At 60.1% G+C, this 19,160-nt stretch overlaps 1 protein-coding gene and 1 long non-coding RNA gene across 2 annotated transcripts; one reads left to right on the top strand and one right to left on the bottom strand.

Moving 5' to 3' along the window:
• Positions 1-362: 362 nt before the first annotated feature.
• CCDC9 (coiled-coil domain containing 9) lies at positions 363-12,306 on the bottom strand (the record flags this gene model as incomplete). Its single annotated transcript, XM_080361702.1, is given in 15 exon segments — positions 363-457; positions 849-899; positions 1,023-1,128; positions 1,451-1,766; positions 1,852-1,909; positions 3,191-3,331; positions 4,466-4,653; positions 6,146-6,325; positions 6,423-6,521; positions 7,268-7,375; positions 7,377-7,487; positions 7,583-7,719; positions 9,073-9,177; positions 10,368-10,468; positions 12,236-12,306. Coding segments are annotated over 15 exon segments (1,851 nt in total). The 3' UTR covers positions 363-378.
• Positions 12,307-14,525: 2,219 nt separating this feature from the next.
• On the top strand, positions 14,526-17,623 carry LOC308051336. The gene is made up of 4 exons (XR_013923458.1): positions 14,526-14,579; positions 15,306-15,595; positions 16,516-16,691; positions 17,530-17,623. It is a non-coding gene; the product is annotated as an uncharacterized lncRNA (long non-coding RNA).
• Positions 17,624-19,160: the final 1,537 nt, after the last annotated feature.

Below are 19,160 nucleotides of genomic sequence, written 5' to 3' on the forward strand. Positions count from 1 at the left end.
CCCAAATTGTCATTTTGGGGGAGTTTTTGGCCTCATTTAAGCTCGAGATTAACACCAAGTTGGGGACACAAAGTCCCGGAGGTGATTGAAGCTTAAACTGCTCCTTTCACCCCCAAAAAGCCAAGAATCACCCCCAAAATCGCGCCCAAAGTGACGACTTGGGCGCCAACGGCGTCGCCAGATCTGTAGGGACCCCCCCCCAAAAAAACACCGTGATGGGTTCGAAACGAGGGGGGGGACCCCAAATATTCATAATACAACAATACGGGGGACCCCAAAAATTCAAGGGGGGGAGCAAATTAAGTCCAAGGGGGGACCCCAAAAAAGGGGCTGAACCCCCTAAAAGGTGTTAATTCTGTATCCCCCCCCCCCAAAATGTCATTTTGGTGTCATGTCCCCCCCCCGGTTTTGCTCACGGTGTCGCGGGGGGGGCGGCTCGAGGACATCGCGGCGCATCCTGTCGGAGAGAGAAAAGCATTGGGGGGGGGGTCCAGCACCTTCCCACCCCCCCAAAATTAAATTGGGGGGGGTGGGTTGGGGGGCACGAACCCCATTGGACGCCCCAAAAATCCGACGGGGCTTTTGGGGCGGGGGGGGGGAAGTTTAATGCAGGACAGACAGATGTACAAAGGAGTGTAGCGCCCCCCAAAATTAACCACCCGCTCGCCCTCGCCCCCAAAATAATTGGTCCCCCAATACGGTAGCGAAGCGACGATGCGGCGTCCGTCCGAGGTGCAAGCGGAGGACAGACAGACAGATAAAGGGGGGGGGGGGGGGGTAAGATGGGGGTGTAAATGAGGGGGGGGGGGGGGTCATTCGGCGCCCCCCCCAGTTTTCCGGAAACGCACCCGCTGGAAATCTGTGATCTCCACAGCATCGGGGGGGACATTCCACGGCTCCTATTTAAGGGGGGGGTACAATTTGGGGTCTGACCCCCCCCGTGGAACAACGCACAACCCCCCCCCAACATTTAATAACATTGGGGGGGTCCCCGTTGTGGCTCCTCCCCCGCCCCCACTCACCTTGCGTCACCGTGGTCCCCGTTGAGGCTTTTTGGGGCGCCGCTTCGTTTTCGGGGGGGGGGCTGCGGGGTGTGACCCCCCCGGGGCGACCCCACGGGGCTTAAACCTACGGGGGTGAAACTCTGAGTAAGTCGGGCTTAGGCGCCGAAGCTCTGAGTAACTCGGGCTTAGGCGCCGAAGCTCTGAGTAAGTCGGGCTTAGGCGCCGAAGCTCTGAGTAAGTCGGGCTTAGGCGCCGAAGCTCTGAGTAAGTCGGGCTTAGGCGCCGAACTTCGAGTAAGTCAAGCTTTGCCGCCGAAACTTTAAGTCAGGCTTAGGCGCTTTGTCCTTGCGCTCCGGTGATGCGGCCGCTATAGTGCCCCCCCCCCCACCCTAAATATCGCCCCCCCCCGGTGTAAATTGGGGACCCCCCACCCCGGGAATTTTTACCTGGAGTCTTGTCGGGGTCCCCAGTGGATTTAGGGCCAAAGGGATTGTCCCCATTGTCCCCAACGCTGCTGCGGGGAGAGGCCAAGTCCATCTCCTCCCCCCAATCGGTGGCGAATTGGCGACCCCCCCGCAAAGGGGACAAAGGAGAGGTGGGGGGGGGGTGGAGAGGGGGGGTGACAACACGGGGGGGGCTTTTTGGGGACGCACTGCGGGGGGATCGGCCTTCGCTCGACGGCCCCGCGCTGTCCCCGTCCTCGCTCACGTCCTCCCATTCATCCTCATCATCCTCAGTTTGCGAGCCCAATGGTGCTTCAACCTATGGGGGGGCAGATTTTGGGGTGTCACGGGGTGGGGGGGGGGGTTACAATTGTCACACAAACCCCCCCCCGGTGTCATTTTACCTCTTGTTTTGGTGTTTCGGCCACCGGTGGCTCTTTGTCCCAGCGGTTGTCGTGCATGCTGGGTCGGGAAAATGCCATTAAGTGGGGGTTAAGCCGGGCTTAGTGGTTGTCGTGCACGCTGGGTTGGGAATAAGGGGGGACTAAGCCGGGCTTAGTGGTTGTCATGCACGCTAGGTTGGGAATAAAGGGGGACTAAGCCGGGCTTAGCGGTTGTCGTGCACGCTGGGTTGGGAAAGCGCCATTAAATAAGCGAGGATTAAGCCGAGCTTAGCGGTCGTCGTGCACGCTGGGTCGGGAAAGCACCATTAAATAAGTAAGTGGGGATTAAGCCGAGCTTAGCGGTTGTCGTGCATGCTGGGTTGGGAAAACGCCGTTAAGTAAGTGGGGATTAAGCCAAGCTTAGCAGTTGTCGTGCACGCCGGGTTGAGAAAAGGCCATTAAATAAGCGGGGATTAAGCCGAGCTTAGCGGTTGTTGTGCACGCTGGGTTGGGAAAGCGCCATTAAATAAGTGGGGATTAAGCCGAGCTTAGCGGTTGTCGCGCATGCTGGGTCAGGAAAGCGCCGTTAAATAAGTGGGGATTAAGCCGAGCTTAGCGGTTGTCACGCACGCTGGGTTGGGAAAACGCCGTTAAATAAGTGGGGATTAAGCCGAGCTTAGCGGTTGTCGCGCACGCTGGGTCGGGAAAAGGCCGTTAAATAAGTGGGGATTAAGCCGAGCTTAGCGGTTGTCGTGCACGCTGGGTTGGGAAAGCGCCGTTAAATAAGTGGGGATTAAGCCGAGCTTAGCGGTTGTCACGCACGCTGGGTTGGGAAAACGCCGTTAAATAAGTGGGGATTAAGCCGAGCTTAGCGGTTGTCGTGCACGCTGGGTTGGGAAAGCGCCGTTAAATAAGTGGGGATTAAGCCGAGCTTAGCGGTTGTCATGCACACCGGGTCGGGAAAACGCCATTAAATAAGTGGGGATTAAGCCGAGCTTAGCGGTTGTCGTGCACGCTGGGTCGGGAAAGCGCCATTAAATAAGTAAGTGGGGATTAAGCCGAGCTTAGCAGTCGTCGTGCACGCTGGGTTGGGAAAACGCCATTAAATAAGTAAGTGGGGATTAAGCCGAGCTTAGCGGTTGTCGCGCACGCTGGGTCGGGAAAAGGCCGTTAAATAAGTGGGGATTAAGCCAAGCTTAGCGGTCGTCGCGCACGTTGGGTTGGGAAAACGCCTTTAAATAAGCGGGGCCTAAGCCGAGCTTAGCGGTTGTCATGCACGCTGGGTCGGGAAAACGCCATTAAATAAGTAAATGGGGATTAAGCCGAGCTTAGCGCCCCCCCCCGCGCAATTAAACGGCACCTGTAGGGTTTGGCGCCGCCCCCCCGGCCCTTTCGCCGCCGCTGGGGGCGCCGGGGGGTGAGGAATTCGCCGAATGTGGGAGGTTTAGGGGGGAAGCGGTTGGGGTGGTCGCTCAGGTTGGGATCCGACCCGGCCTTGAAGCTGCAAGCGGGCAATAAGGGGTGAAAAAACCAGTTTTAGACCCAAAGTCCAGCTTTGCCAGCTTAAAAACTAGTTTTAGTGCACCAAAACCCGGCTTTTCCGCCTCGAAATACAGCTTTTCTGCCCCAAAGCCCAGCTTTTCTCCCCCCTGCCTCCCAAGCGTGGCTTTTCTCCCCTCCAAAAACCCAGTTTTACCCCCTCAAAGCCCAGCATTTCCTCCTCAAACTCCGGCTTTTCTGCCCCCCTTAAACCCCGCTTTTCTGCCCGCCCCCCCCCCCCCCCAAAGCCCAGCTTTACCCCTCAAAAAACACAGCTCTACCGCCCCCTAAAGCCCGGCTCTACCGCCCCCTAAAGCCCAGCATTTCATCCCAAAACCCAGCTTTACTCCCTCTCTCACCAAACTCACTTTTCTGCCCTCTAAAGCCCAGCCTTTCCCCCCTCCATTAAAACCCAGCCTTTCCCCCCCCCCATTAAAGCCCAGCCTTTCCCCCCCCCATTAAAGCCCAGCCTTTCCCCCCCCCCATTAAAGCCCAGCCTTTCCCCCCCCCATTAAAACCCAGCCTTTCCCCCCCCCATTAAAACCCAGCCTTTCCCCCCCCCCATTAAAACCCAGCCTTTCCCCCCCCTATTAAAACCCAGCCTTTCCCCCCCTCATTAAAACCCAGCCTTTCCCCCCCCCATTAAAGCCCAGCCTTTCCCCCTCTATTAAAACCCAGCCTTTCCCCCCCCATTAAAACCCAGCCTTTCCCCCCCTATTAAAACCCAGCCTTTCCCCCCCCATTAAAACCCAGCCTTTCCCCCCCCATTAAAACCCAGCTTTTCCCCCTCCCTATTAAAACCCAGCCTTTCCCCCTATTAAATCCAGCCTTTCCCCCTCTATTAAAACCCAGCTTTCCCCTCCCCAAACCCAGCCTTTTCCCCTCCCAAAACCCAACTTCCCCCCCCCAAAACCTAGCTTTCCCCCCTCTAAACCAAGCTTTGCCCCCCCCAAAACCCCAGCCTTTTCCCCCCCCCAAATCCCAGCTTTCCGCCTCCCAAAACCCAGCCTTTTCCCCCCCATAAAACCCAGCTTCCTCCTCCCAAAACCCAGCCTTTCCCACTCCCTAAACCCAGCTTTTCCCCCCCTGGCCTCACCCGCCGTCGGGTTTCTCGGCGTCCCACTCGCGCCGCCACTGCCCGCCGGGCTTGCGGTGCCGCGCCAGCCGCTCGCGGTCGATCTGCTCGCGCTCCTGTTTCCAGCGCACGTACTCGGCGCGTTCCCGGCCCGTCATCGACAGCGTCATGTCCAGCGCCGCGCCGCATTTGGGGCTGGGACGGCGGCCCTGGGGGAAAACCGGGTTTAAATGATGACCTGGGGGCGCAGATCCCGTCTGGGACGTCAAAACAGTCCCACAAATGCAGCTTAAACCAGGTCCCAGCTGCTTAAATCCCATCAGATCCCGTCTGGGACGTCAAAACAGACCATAAGTGCAGCTTAAACCACGTCTCAGCTGCTTAAACCCCATCAGATCCCATCTGGGATGTCAAAACACACGACAAGTGCAGCTTAAACCTGGTCCCAGGTGCTCAGATCCCGTCTGGGACGTCAAAACAGACCACAAGTGCAGCTTAAACCTGGGCCCGGGTGCTCAGATCCCATCTGGGACGTCAAAACAGACCACAAGTGCAGCTTAAACCAGGTCTCAGCTGCTTAAATCCCGTCGGATCCCATCTGGGACGTCAAAACAGATCACAAGTGCAGCTTAAACCTGGGCCCGGGTGCTCAGATCCCGTCTGGGATGTCAAACCAGACCACAAGTGCAGCTTAAACCTGGGCCCGGGTGCTCAGATCCCGTCTGGGGCGTCAAAACAGACCACAAGCACAGCTTAAACCAGGTCTCAGCTGCTTAAACCCCATCGGATCCCGTCTGGGACGTCAAAACAGACCACAAGCGCAGCTTAAACCTGGTCCCAGGTGCTCAGACCCCGTCTGGGACGTCAAAACAGACCACAAGTGCAGCTTAAACCTGGTCTTGGGTGCTCAGATCCCGTCTGGGGCGTCAAGACACACCACAAGTGCAGCTTAAACCAGGTCTCAGCTGCTTAAATCCCACCAGATCCCGTCTGGGATGTCAAAACAGACCACAAGTGCAGCTTAAACCTGTGCCCGGCTCAAATCCCATCTGGGACGTGAAAATAATCAGAACACCAAAACGCGGCTTAAACCCTATCCTAGATGGTCAAAACCAACGCAGACACCAAAACACGGCTTAAACTCCAGCCTAGGCGCTCATATCCCAGCCAAGACGCCAAAGTGCAGCTTAAACTCCATCCTAAGCACTCAAATCTCACCCAGGACGCCAAAGCGTGGCTTAAACTCCACCCCCACCAAAGCGTGGCTTAAACTCCATCCTAGGCGCTCAAATCCCACCCAGGATGCCAAAGCGCGGCTTAAACTCCACCCAGGATGCCAAAGCGCGGCTTAAACTCCACCCAGGACGCCAAAGCGCGGCTTAAACTCCATCCTAGGCGCTCAGATCCCACCCAAGATGCCAAAGCGCGGCTTAAACTCCACCCCCGCCCAAGCGCGGCTTAAACTCCACCCCCGCCCAAGCGCGGCTTAAACTCCACCCCCGCCCAAGCGCGGCTTAAACTCCATCTTAGGCATTCAAATCCCACCCAAGGCACCAAAACTCAGCTTAAACTCCATCCTAAGCACTCAGATCCCACCCAGAACATCAACCCCCCCAAAACCGCAACTCAACCCCCATCCCAATTACTCCGATCGCCCTTAAACCCCCCAAAACCGTGGGGAGGGGGGGAGACGGGACCCACCGTGGGGCCTTGGCGGCTTTTGTCCCGTTCCATCCCGGCCTTGACCTTGTCGAAATCGGCGCCCCCCCAATTCCGGACGTGGCGCCGACTCCCCTCCCTGCGATCGGCGTCCGAGACGGGGCCGCTGCGCCGGGGGTCGTCCAGGAAGTTCCGCACCGGGTTCTTCTCGTTAAGCCCGTCCTAAATTGGGGGGGGGCACAGAAAACATTGTCACCCCCCTCGGGGGGACGTTCTTGACACGTGTGTCCCTCCCCGATCCCCTTTTTTGTGGCCTCACCCGCTGGTTCCGCTCGTACTCGGCGATTTTCTCCATCTCCTCGTTCATCTTCTCGATGTTTTTCTTCTCGATGTTTTGGCGCCGCCGTTCTTCCCATTCCTGGGGAGGGCCCCCCCAAAATACAACATTTTGGCTCCCCAAAAATGCACTTCGGAGGCCAAAATAACCGGCTGGGTCACCAAAACACCCCAATTGGATCCCAAAAACCAGCACTTTGGACCCAAAAATCTCACCTTGGTACCCCAAGAAAGGCAAATTGGACCCCAAAATGCCACTTTTGACCCCAAAAATGCATCTTGGACCCCCCCAAAAACCCCAAATCAGACCCCAAAATCACTCACCTGGTCCCCAAAACCCACCTCTTTGGACCCAAAAACCCCACCTTGGACCCCCAAGAAAACCAAATTGCACCCCAAAATCCCACTTTTGACCCCAAAATCACACCTTGAACCCCCCAAAAGACCCCAAATTAACCCAAAACCACCCAAAATGGACCCCAAAATCCCACCACGGACCCCCAAAAACCCACCATTTTGGACCCAAAAATCCCACCTTGGACCCCCAAGAAAGGCAAATTGGACCCCAAAATCCCACTTTTGACCCCAAAATCGCACCTTGAACCCCCCAAAAGACCCCAAATTAACCCAAAACCCCAAACTGGACCCCAAAATCCCACCTTGGACCCCCAAGAAAACCAAATTGGACCCCAAAATCCCACTTTTGACCCCAAAATCCCACCATGGACCCCCAAAAAAAACACCATTTTGGACCCAAAAGTCGCACCTTGGACCCCCAAGAAAACCAAATTGGACCTCAAAATCCCCCTTTTGCCCCCAAAAACCCACCTTGGACTTGCGGTCGGGTCCGTCGCCCCCCCCGGCCGTTGCGGCCGCCCCCCGGCCCCGCGTCCGCCGCCCCCGTTCCCCCCCGGAGCCACCGTCCCCTGCCCCCCCCCTCCCAAAACGGCTCCGCCGGGGGGGTCGGGTCCCCCCTTGGGGAGCGGCCGGACCCCCGGGGGGATTTGGGGACCCCCGGTGGCTTTTTGTCCCTTGTCACACGTTTCTCCTGGAACAAACAACACGAGGGGGGGTGGGTGGATCAATGATTCAAATACCCTCCCCTTGCTTTGTGTTGAACCCCCAAAATGGTCCCAAACTCACCCCGGGGGGGGACACGACGGTGACGCCCCTGGGGGCGCGGCGGCCGTCGAATTCGGGGTGGGGGGGGCGCGCGCGCGCCGCAGCGTCGTCACCGCGACCCCCTCCTGCTCCGCTTTGCGTCGATCCTCCTCGATCTCCTGCCGCCGACACCCCCCCCCCCCCCCAAAAAAAGGTCACTTGTTGTCATCAAAATGACCCCCCCATGAAGATTTTGGGATTGGGAAGGAGGTGACAACCCCCCCCCATGAAGATTTTGGGGTTGGGAAGGAGGTGACAACGCCCCCCCCCAGCCACCCTCTTGTCACTTGTTGTCACCAAGATGACCCCCCCATGAAGATTTTGGGGTTGGGAAGGAAGTGACAATCCCCCCAGCCACCATCTTGTCACTTGTTGTCACCAAGATGACCCCCCCATGAAGATTTTGGGATTGGGAAGGAGGTGACAACCCCCCCAGTCACTCTCTTGTCACTTGTTGTCACCAAGATGACCTCCCCATGAAGATTTTGGGGTTGGGAAGGAGGTGACAACCCCCCCATGAAGATTTTGGGGTTGGGAAGGAGGTGACAACGCCCCCCCCCCAGCCACCCTCTTGTCACTTGTTGTCACCAAGATGACCCCCCCATGAAGATTTTGGGGTTGGGAAGGAAGTGACAATCCCCCCAGCCACCATCTTGTCACTTGTTGTCACCAAGATGACCCCCCCATGAAGATTTTGGGATTGGGAAGGAGGTGACAACCCCCCCAGTCACTCTCTTGTCACTTGTTGTCACCAAGATGACCTCCCCATGAAGATTTTGGGGTTGGGAAGGAGGTGACAACCCCCCCATGAAGATTTTGGGGTTGGGAAGGAGGTGACAACGCCCCCCCCCAGCCACCCTCTTGTCACTTGTTGTCACCAAGATGACCCCCCTCATAAAGATTTTGGGGTTGGGAAGGGGGTGACAACCCCCCCCAGCCACCCTCCTGTCACTTGTTGTCACCAAGATGACCCCCCCATGAAGATTTTGGGGTTGGGAAGGAAGTGACAACCCCCCCCAGCCACCCTCTTGTCACTTGTTGTCACCAAGATGACCCCCCCATGAAGATTTTGGGGTTGGGAAGGAGGTGACAACCCCCCCCCATGAAGATTTTGGGGTTGGGAAGGAAGTGACAACCCCCCCAGCCACCCTCTTGTCACTTGTTGTCACCAAGATGACCCCCCCATGATAATTTTGGGGTTGGGAAGAACACAATAACCCCCCCCCTAAATATTTTGGGAAGGGAGGGACATAACACCCCCCCCATGAGGATTTTGGGGACACCCCCCCCTCAAAGAATATTTCAGGGATGGGATGGACACAACAACCCCCCCAGCTGCTCCCGTCACCTCGTATTATATTAATCCCCCCCGACTTGGCGTTAAGCCGGGATTAACGGCTCTAAGCTCCTTCAGTGCCTCCTTTAGGTCGGGTTTAAGGGGGGGGACACACAGGGCAGGGCCCCCCCCGTACCTGGTAGCGCCTGATGAGCGCCTCGTTCTTCTTGCGCAGCGCCTCGATGCGCTTGTCCAGCTCCGCGTCCTTCTCCTCCTTGGAACGCAGGTCCAGCGCCGCCGACTGTGGGACAGAGCGGGGATGGGTTTTAGGAAGGCTCAGCTTGGCTAGGCCAGGCCTAGGCTGGACCCCAGAGTCCCACTTAGTCCTCAACAAGCCCCAGACTGAACTTGCAGATCCCCAGACTGGCCCTTTGGAGCCTCAGAATGAAGCTCTGGAGCTCCAGACTGGAGCCCAGAGCCTCAGGATGAGTCCCTGGAGCCCCAAAGGGGCCACCTGGAGCCCCAAAGGGGCCACCTGGAGCCCCATCATGGTCCTTGCAGCCCCAAACCGAACCCCCGGAGCCCCAAACCGAACCCCCAGAGCCCCATCCCAGATCCTGGAGCCCCAGGCTGGGTCCCCCAGAGCCCCAAACCGAACCCCCAGAGCCCCATCCTGGGTCCCTGGAGCCCCAGACCGAACCCCAAGAGCCCCAGACCCGAACCCCCAGAGCCCCAAAGGGGCCACCTGGAGCCCCATTCCAGTCCCTGGAGCCCCAAACTGGGTTCCCTGGGGCCCCAAACGGGACCCCCAGAGTCTCATCCCGGTCCCTGTGGCCCCAAACCGGGTTCCCTGGAGCCCCAGACCGAACCCCCAGAGCCCCAAAGGGGCCACCTGGAGCCCCATCCTGGTCCCTGGAGCCTCATCCCGGTCCCTGGAGCCCCAAACTGAACCCCCGGAGCCTCATCCCGGTCCCTGGAGCCCCAGACCGGGTCCCTGGAGTCCCAAACTGGGTTCCCTGGAGCCCCAAACCGAACCCCCGGAGTCTCATCCCGGTCCCTGGAGCCCCAAACCGGTTCCCTGGAGCCCCAGACCGAACCCCTGGAGCCTCATCCCGATCCCTGGAGCCCCAAACCGGTTCCCTGGAGCCCCAAACCGAACCCCTGGAGCCTCATCCCGGTCCCTGGAGCCCCAAACTGGGTTCCCTGGGGCATCATCCCGGTTCCTGGAGCCCCAGATGGGACCCCCGGAGCCTCATCCCGGTCCCCGGAGCCCCAAACCGAGTCCCCGGAGCCCCAAACCGGGTCCCCGCAGCCCCATCCCGGACCCCCCAGCCCCATCCCGGCCGTTCCAGGCCCCACATCCACCCCCCCCGGCCCAACCCGCCCCCCCGCAGCCCCAGGCCGGCCTGGCCCGCCCCCCAGCGCCTCCCTCGCCCCCCCCGGAGCCCAGGGCCGGTGTCCCCGGTGCCGAAATCCCGGGCCCGCTCTCACCATCGCGGCGGCGGGAACAGCGGCCGCCCCCTAAGCACTCCGGGACCGACTGAGCCCCCCGGAGCGAGCGGCTCCGCCCACCACAGCCATTTCCGCTTCCGCTGCGGGATGGGATTGGAGGAGGGGGGGAGTGTGGGGGGGGTCTTAAAAGGGCGATGGCAGCAGGCGGGTGGGGCCCACCTGGGGCTGTGTGTTGTCACACGTGGGGCTGTCCCTCTGTCCCCTCCCTGATGTGTGTCCCCATGGTTGTCCCCCCGCCCTGGTTGGGGTCCTTGTGTCCCCCCCCATGTGTCCCCACATTCCTGTGACCTCCTGTCCCTGTGTCCCCATGTCCCCCCATTCCCCTGTCCCCAAACCCCCCTTGTCCCCATTTCATTCACCCCAATGTCCCCATTTCATTGACCCCAATGTCCCCATTTCATTGACCCCATGTCCCCTTTTCCCATTGTCCCCATGTCCCCCCATTCCCCTGTCCCCAGACCCCCCTTGTCCCCATTTCATTCACCCCAATGTCCCCATTTCATTGACCCCCTTGTCCCCATTTCATTGTCCCCATGTCCCCTTTTCCCATTGTCCCCATGTCCCCTCATTCCCCTGTCCCCAAATCCCCCCGTCCCCATTTCATTGACCCCAATGTCCCCATTTCATTGACCTCCTTGTCCCCATTTCATTGTCCCTATGTCCCCTTTTCCCATTGTCCCCATGTCCCCCCATTCCCCTGTCCCCAAATCCCCTCTGTCCCCATTTCATTGACCCCAATGTCCCCATTTCATTGTCCCCATGTCCCCTTTTCCCATTGTCCCCATGTCCCTGTGTCCCCTTGTCCTCGTGTCCCCCTGTCCCGTCATGTTCGTGTCCCCCGTGTCTGTGTCCCCCTGTCCCCACGTCCCCGTGTCCGTATCCCCCCGTGTCCCCCTGTCCCCCGTGTCTGTATCCCCATGTCCCCGTGTCCGTATCCCCCCGTGTCCCCGTGTCTGTGTCTCCCCGTCCCCCGCGCTCCCCCCCTCCCCTCGGTGGGCGTGTCTACATCAAGCCCCGCCCCCTTCCCCGCCCTCAATAGGCTGTGCCGGAGGCGGGAGTGGGCGTGGCCTCCTCTAGGCCCCGCCCCTCAGCTGTCTCCATGGCAGCTGCGGCTCTGGCCGCGGCGCCGCGCGTTGATTGGCTGCGCCGGGCAGGGGGGCGGGGCCAAGGGGGGAGCTCGGCACTGGGCCGTGTCCTATAGCGGGACTTATAGCGGGACCTATAGCGGGAACTATAGCGGGACCTATAGCGGCTGCTGCACCTCAGGATGGAGCTACAGCCGCGCCGATAGCTGGATCTATAGCAAGACCTATAGTTGGACCTATAGACTCACTTATAGCAGCACCCATAGCAGTATCTATAGCCAAACCTATAGCGGGACCTATGGAGAGAGCCCTAGAAACACCTGTAGGCATTTCTATAGCTATACCTATAGCGGTAGCTATAGCTGTACTCATAGAAGTGCCCGTAGTGATGCCTATGGCACCTATAGGCAGCAAGTGCTACCTATAGGTAGTACCTGTCTCTGTACGTTTAGCCCTACTTATAGTATCTATAACATGACCTACAGCTGGTAGCTATAGGCAGCACCTATAGATGCACCTAGAGCTGGTACTTGTAGCCTTTACATCTAGATGCCCCCATAGCTGGTACTCATACCCATCACCTATAGCTGGTGCTTATAGATGTAGCTGGTACATATAGCTGTATAACCAGTACATACAGCCACACCTATAGCTGTACCTATAGATGTACCCATAGCTGTACCTATAGATGATGTACCCAGAGCTGGTAGCTACAGCCAGACCCTATAGCGGTACCTATGGATGATGCATCTCTAGCTGTACCTATAGCGGGTACTTATAGCTGTACCGACGCTTCCTGTCTCTGCGTCTGTCCCTATAGCTGATGTCCCCATGTCTGTCTGTCCCCATGTCTGTCTGTCCCATTCTGTCTCCTGTCTGTCCCATGTCTGTCCTGTTCTGTCCCCATGTCTGTCTGTCCCATTCTGTCCCCTGTCTGTCTGTCCCGTGTCTGTCTGTCCCATGTCTGTCCGTCCCATGTCTGTCCGTCCCGTGTCTGTCCCCATGTCTGGCCCGTTCTGTTCCCATGTCTGTCTGTCCCATGTCTGTCTGTTCCATCCTGTCACCATGTCTGTTCGTCCCCTGTCTGTCCCATGTCTGTCCTGTTCTGTCCCCATGTCTGTCTGTCCCATGTCTGTCCATCCCGTGTCTGTCTGTCCCATCCTGTCCCCATGTCTGTCCGTCCCATGTCTGTCTGTCCCATGTCTGTCTGTCCCAACCTGTCCCCATGTGTGTCCCATGTCTGTCTGTCCCCGTGTCTGTCTGTCCCATGTCTGTCTGTCCCAAACTGTCCCCATGTCTGTCTGTCCCCTATCTGTCTGTCCCATGTCTGTCTGTTCCGTGTCTGTTTGTCCCATCCTGTCCCCATGTCTGTCCCATGTCTGTCCGTCTCGTGTCTGTCTGTCCCATGTGTGTCCCATGTCTGTCTGTCCCATGTCTGTCCCATGTCTGTCCCCATGTGTGTCCCATGTCTGTCTGTCCCAACCCGTCCCTGTGTCTGTCTGTTCCATGTCTGTCCCGTGTTTGTCTGTCCCAACCTGTCCCCATGTCTGTCTGTCCCATGTCTGTCCCATCCTGTCCCCATGTCTGTCCCATGTCTGTCTGTCCCGCTCTGTCCCCATGTCTGTCTGTCCCGTGTCCGTCTGTCCCATCTCTGTCCCCATGTCTGTCCCATGTCTGTCTGTCCCGTGTCTGTCTGTCCCCATGTCTGTCCCATTTCTGTTCCCATGTCTGTCTGTCTGTCCCATGTCTGTCTGTCCCGCTCCGTCCCATGTCTGTCTGTCCCCATGTCTGTCCCATCTCTGTCCCCATGTCTGTCCCATGTGTGTCTGTCTATCCCATGTGTGTCTGTCTGTCCCATGTCTGTCCATCCCGCTCTGTCCCCATGTCTGTCCGTCCCGTGTCCGTCTGTCCCGCTCTGTCCCCATGTCCGTCTGTCCCGTGTCCGTCTGTCCCCACGGCCGCGCCCTCGGTCCCGCCGGTTCCCGCTCCGCTGGATACAGCGGCCGCCGCGGCTTCTGATTGGCTGCGGCTCCACCCGCTCCAGCCAATAGCAGCGCGGCCCGCGGTGGCGCGCTCTGTGTGTGTGCATACACGGGGTTGGGGGGGGGGGGGAGCGGCCGGAGGGAGGGGCGGGGTGACCAGAGGTCAAAGGTCAAATGTCAGTGCCTAGGGGGCCTGGAGTGTTACCGGGCAAAGGCCGTGGGGGTGGGGGGGGGGGTGTTTTGGGGGGCTCCCGGGGCACCGGGCGGGGATTCGCCGGTTCGGCGGCGCCTGGTTGGCCCCTTCCCGCTGTTACCGGGGAGGAGGCGGCGGCGGCGGCGCCCAAACTTTTCCCCTGGAAACGGCGGCGGCGGCGGCTCCTGATTGGCTGCGGCCGCCCCGGGACCCGCCCCCTCTCCCCGCGCGTGATGGTGGGGGGGGGAATGAACCACGCGAAGGGGGGAGGGGGGAGCACATGGAGGGGGGGGGTGGGAACCCCTGGGGAATGGGGGGAACCCCACGGACTGTGAGCGCTGGTGGGGTGGGTCGGGGTGACACCCCCCACACTCAGCACCCACTGTCCCGAATGGGACCAAGGGGAGGCGGGAAAGACTTGGGGGGCCCCCCCCCAAACTCCCCCAAACTCCCCCAGACTTGGGACACTGGGGTGGAAGAATTTAGGGGGGGGGCATAAGGCGCAACCCCCTTAGCCCCAAAAACCTCCCCCCCCCCCCCCCAACCCAGGACTCCCCATGAGGTGGGGGGGGGGATCATTTGGGGACCCAATGGCGCACCCCCCCCCTCCCCAAACTCCCCGAACCCCCAGGACCCCACGCGTGGGGGTGAAACATTTGGGGGACCAAAGGTGGGGGGATGAATATATGGGGCGCACCCTCCGCCCCCCCCAAAATCCCCCGCCCCCCCCCCCCCATGGTGGGGGGGAATTGGGAGTTTCCCGCCGCACAAGCCCGAACTTGTCCTGTAGGGGTGGGGGGGGGGGGGGGAGCGGGGGGGCGTGGCCTGCGGGGTGACGTCACGGGAGGGGCGTGGCCCTGCCTGCCAGAGCCCGCGAGCCGGTGCCCGATCGCGACGTTCCCGGTTCCCCCGCCCGGTTCATGCAGCAGCTGTGAGTGTTTTGGGGGGGGGGGGGGGGGGGGACACACAGACACGCACCCCCACGCGTGACATTGTTGAGGGGGAAAGGGGGACACGCGTGGGGGCACGCGCCCCCGTGGGGGACACGCGTGGGGGGTCGTGGACACCCCCCCCCCCCCGTTCCCCCTTGTAGGGTGGATTTGGGGTGTGAGAAGGGGGAATCACGCGTGGGTGGGGATGGGGAATCACGCGGGGTGGGGGGGGGGAGAGGGGGGGGGGTGGGGTGAGGAAGACGTGGGGTGTCCACGATGGGGGGGGGGTGGAAGAGAGACCCGTGGGGTGTTTAGTGAAGCCGGGGGGGGGGGGGTGGGGGGGTGTCTTCGTGGAGTCCCCGTCGCGCGTGGGATCCGTGAGAGACACACGAGGGTAGGGGGGGTTTGGTGTGGGGGTGCGCGGAGACACCACCCCTCCACGTGGGTTGTCCCGTGCGTGGGTTGTAGGGGTGTAATGTGGGGGGGGTATATAAGGGGGTATAAGGGGGGGGGGGGGTGTCACGCGTGTCCGTGGGGGGGGGGGGGGGGTCGGCGCCGTCTCGGGTCGCTGCCCGGTTTGTTTACAAACACCGCCCGCTCCCCACGACTCCCCCTGGTGGGCGCGGGAAAACACAGCGCCCTATGGTGGGGGGGGGGACACACACACATCACGGGACAACACCCCCCCCATCTCTAACCCACTCGTGTCCCCCCACCCCACGCAGAGCCCCCCGGGTGCGATGGCCAGACCGCTACGGGAAGGGACCGTCGGGGAGCCCCCAGCCCCCCTGCCTGCGCCTCCTGCCTGCGGGGGGGGCGCGGGGGGGGCGCCGCATCCCGCCTGCCGGGGGGGGCCGCCCCCCGCCGCCCCCACGCGTGTCCCGCCCCTCCCACGCCGGCGTCACCCCCGTCTGAGCTGCGCGTGTCCCGGGGACGCCCCGGCCCCCCCCATCCCGGCCCCTTGCGGCTTTTACGGCTGTGGGACGGGTGGACCCCCCCCCCGCTGCTGCCCATGGTGAGTCGTGGGGGGGGGCACCCACTCGTGGCGGGGCGGGGGGGGCGTCTTTATACCCAGTGGGTCGGTTTCCCACTCGTGGGGGGGGGTCCCTATAAACGGCAAGGGATCTTTATACCCTATATCCATGGGGGGGGTTCCCACTCGTGGGGGGGTTGTCTTTATACCCAGGGGGGGTGGTTTCCCACTCGTGGGGGGGTCCAGTTACCCGTGGGGGGGGTGTCGAACCCACGGGGGGGGGTCCCTATAACTGTGGGTCCCTATAAATGGGGGGGGGGGGATCTTTATACATGGAGGGGTCTCCATATCCAAAGGGAAGGGGGGGTCCCCACTCGTGGGGGGTCCAGGCACCCACGGTGGGGGGGGGGGGTCCCTATACTTGGGGGGGGTGGGTGTCTCCCACTCATGGGGGGGGTCCCTATATCCACGGGGGGGGCTGGGGGTCCACTCGTGGGGGGGTCATTGCACTCATGGGGGGGTCCCTATATCCACGGGGTGGGGGGGGGGTCCACTCGTGGGGGGTCATTGCACTCATCGGGGGGTCCCTATATCCACGGGGTGGGGGGGGGGTCCACTCGTGGGGGGTCATTGCACTCATGGGGGGGCTCCCTATACCTATGGGGAGGGCTCTCCCACTCGTGGGGGGGTCCACGCACACGTGGGGGGGTCCCTATACCCCCAGGGAGGGCTCTCCCACTCGTGGGGGGGGTCCACGCACACATGGGGGGGTCCCTATACCCCTGGTATGGGGGGGGTCAATACCCCACTTCCCTCCCCGCCCCCCCCCCGTGTTTGTTGAATGGTGGAACCTCCCTGTGACTCCCCCCCCCAAACCCCACTTGGAACAGACCTGAGTGGGGCAGCAGACACTGAACTAACCCCCCCCCCCCCCCCCATTTTTGTTGTGTCCCCCCCCCCAGGTGACTTCCCCCCCACGCAGGACGAACCCCACGAGGGGGGGGACACCCACGAGGGGGGGGGCGGTGTCATTGTCCCCAATGGTCACCTCCCCCCGGCCCCCCCCGGCCCCGAAAGGGAATTGGGTGCCCGGCTGCGCCGCTTGGGAGACGCGTTCCAAAGCTCCTATGAACAGCAGGTATGGGGGGGGGACACCCCAAAATTGGGGGGGGGACACCCCAAAAAGGGGGGGACACCCTAAAATTTAAGGGGGGACACCCTAAAATTGAGGGGGGGACTTTAAAGTGGGGGGAAACCCCCAAAATCGTGCACACCCCCTCGCTCCATCCTCATTGTTATTCCCTCTTGTTGGGGGTTATTTTTGGGGGGGCACCCCAATATTTAAGGGGTTTACCCCCAAATTTAAGGGGGGACAGCCCAAAATGTAAGGGGGGACAGGCCTAAATTGGGGGGGCTCCCCATGGGATGTATTTTGGGGGGGGGCACCCCAAAATCCCCCATCTCCCTCCCCCCCTATTCCTGGTGTCACTGAAGGGACCGTTACCCCAAGATTGACGAGGTTTACCCCCAAATTAAAGGAGGGAACCCCAAAATATAAAGTGGGGTGCACCCAAATTGGGGGGGGGAAACCCCTAAATTGGGGGGGACACCCCAAAATCTCCAAGCTCCCCCCCCTTCTTCACCTTATTCATGTTATGGAGAGGGGGGTGTTCCCCCCAAATTTAAGGGGTTTCCCCCCAAATAAACCCCGAAATTAAAGGGGGGGACCCCAAAATTTCAAAGGGGGGTCACCCCACAATTTAAGGGGGGTGTCCCCAAGTTAATTAACCCCTTCTCATTAACAAAAAGCTGCCGCTGGTTCGTTTGCATCACACCAACCCTCTACCTTACCCCCTATAAACAGCAGCTGGGAGCCAATGGAGAAGGGGGGGATGTAAAACCTCCCCCATTAATGAACCCCCCTACTAATTAACACCCCCCCTCGTTAATTAACGCTAACGAAGGCCTTTTTCCAGCAGCGGGAGCGGCGCGGCGGCGTATTTTGGGGTCACCTGTACCGCTTGGTCTCGCAGTTGTTGGGAGCCGTCTACAACCTGCAGGCAGCGCGGGAGTTAATTAATTAGCTATTTATTTAATTTATTAATTAGTATATGGGATGGGGGGGACACACACACACACCCCCCTGACCCTCCTCTATATGGTCCTGCTGTGATCGCAGCCCCCGCTGGGGGAAGCAATGTATATATTGTATATGTTGGAGCTGTGTATAAATGGGGAGGGGTGTATATTATATATAAGGGAGGGGGTGTATATAGAGGGCTGGGGGGTGTATATAGGGGTTGGGGGGGGGATGTATAGAAGGGGGGCTTGTATATAGGGCCAGGGGGGTGTATATAGGGGAAGATGGGAGATGTATATATGTGATCAGTGAGTTTTTTTGTACGTTTCTTTTCAATAAAATGAATTGAAGGAGAAGGCGGAAAGTGGCGCTGGGGGGGGATCTATAGGGGTTGGGGGATCTATAGGGGTTGGGGGATCTATAGGGGTTGGGGAGGGTCTATAGGGTTTTGGGGGGTGGGCTGTAGGTCCATAAGATTTGGGTTGGGGGGGTCTATAGGGTTTGGGATCTATAGGAGCTGGGGGTCCATAAGGTTTGGGGTTGCATGGGGAGGTCTATAGGGTTAAGGGTCCATATGGCTTGGGGGTGCGGGGGGGGCTCTATAGGGTTTGGGGTCCATAAGGTTTGGGAGTGCGAGGGGGGGGCTCTATAGGGTTTGGGGTCCATAAAGCTTGGGGGTGCAGGGAGGGTCTATAGGGTCTGGGGTCTATAGGGTTGGGGTCCGTAAGGTTTGGGGGTACGCGGGGGGATCTATAGGGTTTGGGGTCCATAAGGTTTAGGGGTGCAGGGGGGTCTATAGGGTGTGAGGAGCTCTATAGGAGCTGGGGATCCATAAGGTTTGGGGGTGCAGGGGGAGATCTATAGGGTTTGGGGTCCATAAGGTTTGAGGGTGCAGGGGGAGGTCTATAGGGTTTCAGGTCTATAGGGTTTGGGGGGTCCATAAGGTTTGGGGGTGGAGGGGGGGGGGGAGGGTCTGTGGGGTTTGGGGTCCGTGGGGTTTGGGGGTGCAGAGTTCAGGGTCCCTGTGGTTTGGGGTCCATGGGTTGTGGGGGTCCCTAGTTTGGAGTCTGTGGGTTTTGGGGGTGCAGAGTTTGGGGTTCAGAGGCTTTGGGGTCCCTGTGGTTTGGAATCCATGGGGTTTGGGGGTCCCTGGTTTGGGGTCTGTGGGGTTTGGAGGTACAGAGTTTGGGGTCTCTGTGGTTTGGGGTCCCTGGTTTGGGATCCATGGGGTTTGGGGGTCCCTGGTTTGGGGGTGCAGAGTTTGGGGGACCCTGGGGTTTGGGCTCCATGGGGTTTGGGGTCCATGGTTTGTGGTCTCTGTGGTTTGGGGGTGCAGAGTTTGGGGTCCCTGTGGTTTGGGGGTCCCTGTGGTTTGCAATCCATGGGGTTTGGGGTCTGTGGAATTTGGGGGTACAGAGTTTTGGGGTCCCTGTGGTTTGGGGTCCATGGGGTTTGGGGTCCATGGGGTTTGGGGATGCAGAGTTTGGGGTCTCTGTGGTTTGGGGTTCATGGGGTTTGAGGGTGCAA

This window comes from Nesoenas mayeri (genome assembly GCF_963082525.1).
Source record: "Nesoenas mayeri genome assembly, chromosome: 37".
Lineage (NCBI taxonomy): Eukaryota > Metazoa > Chordata > Aves > Columbiformes > Columbidae > Nesoenas > Nesoenas mayeri.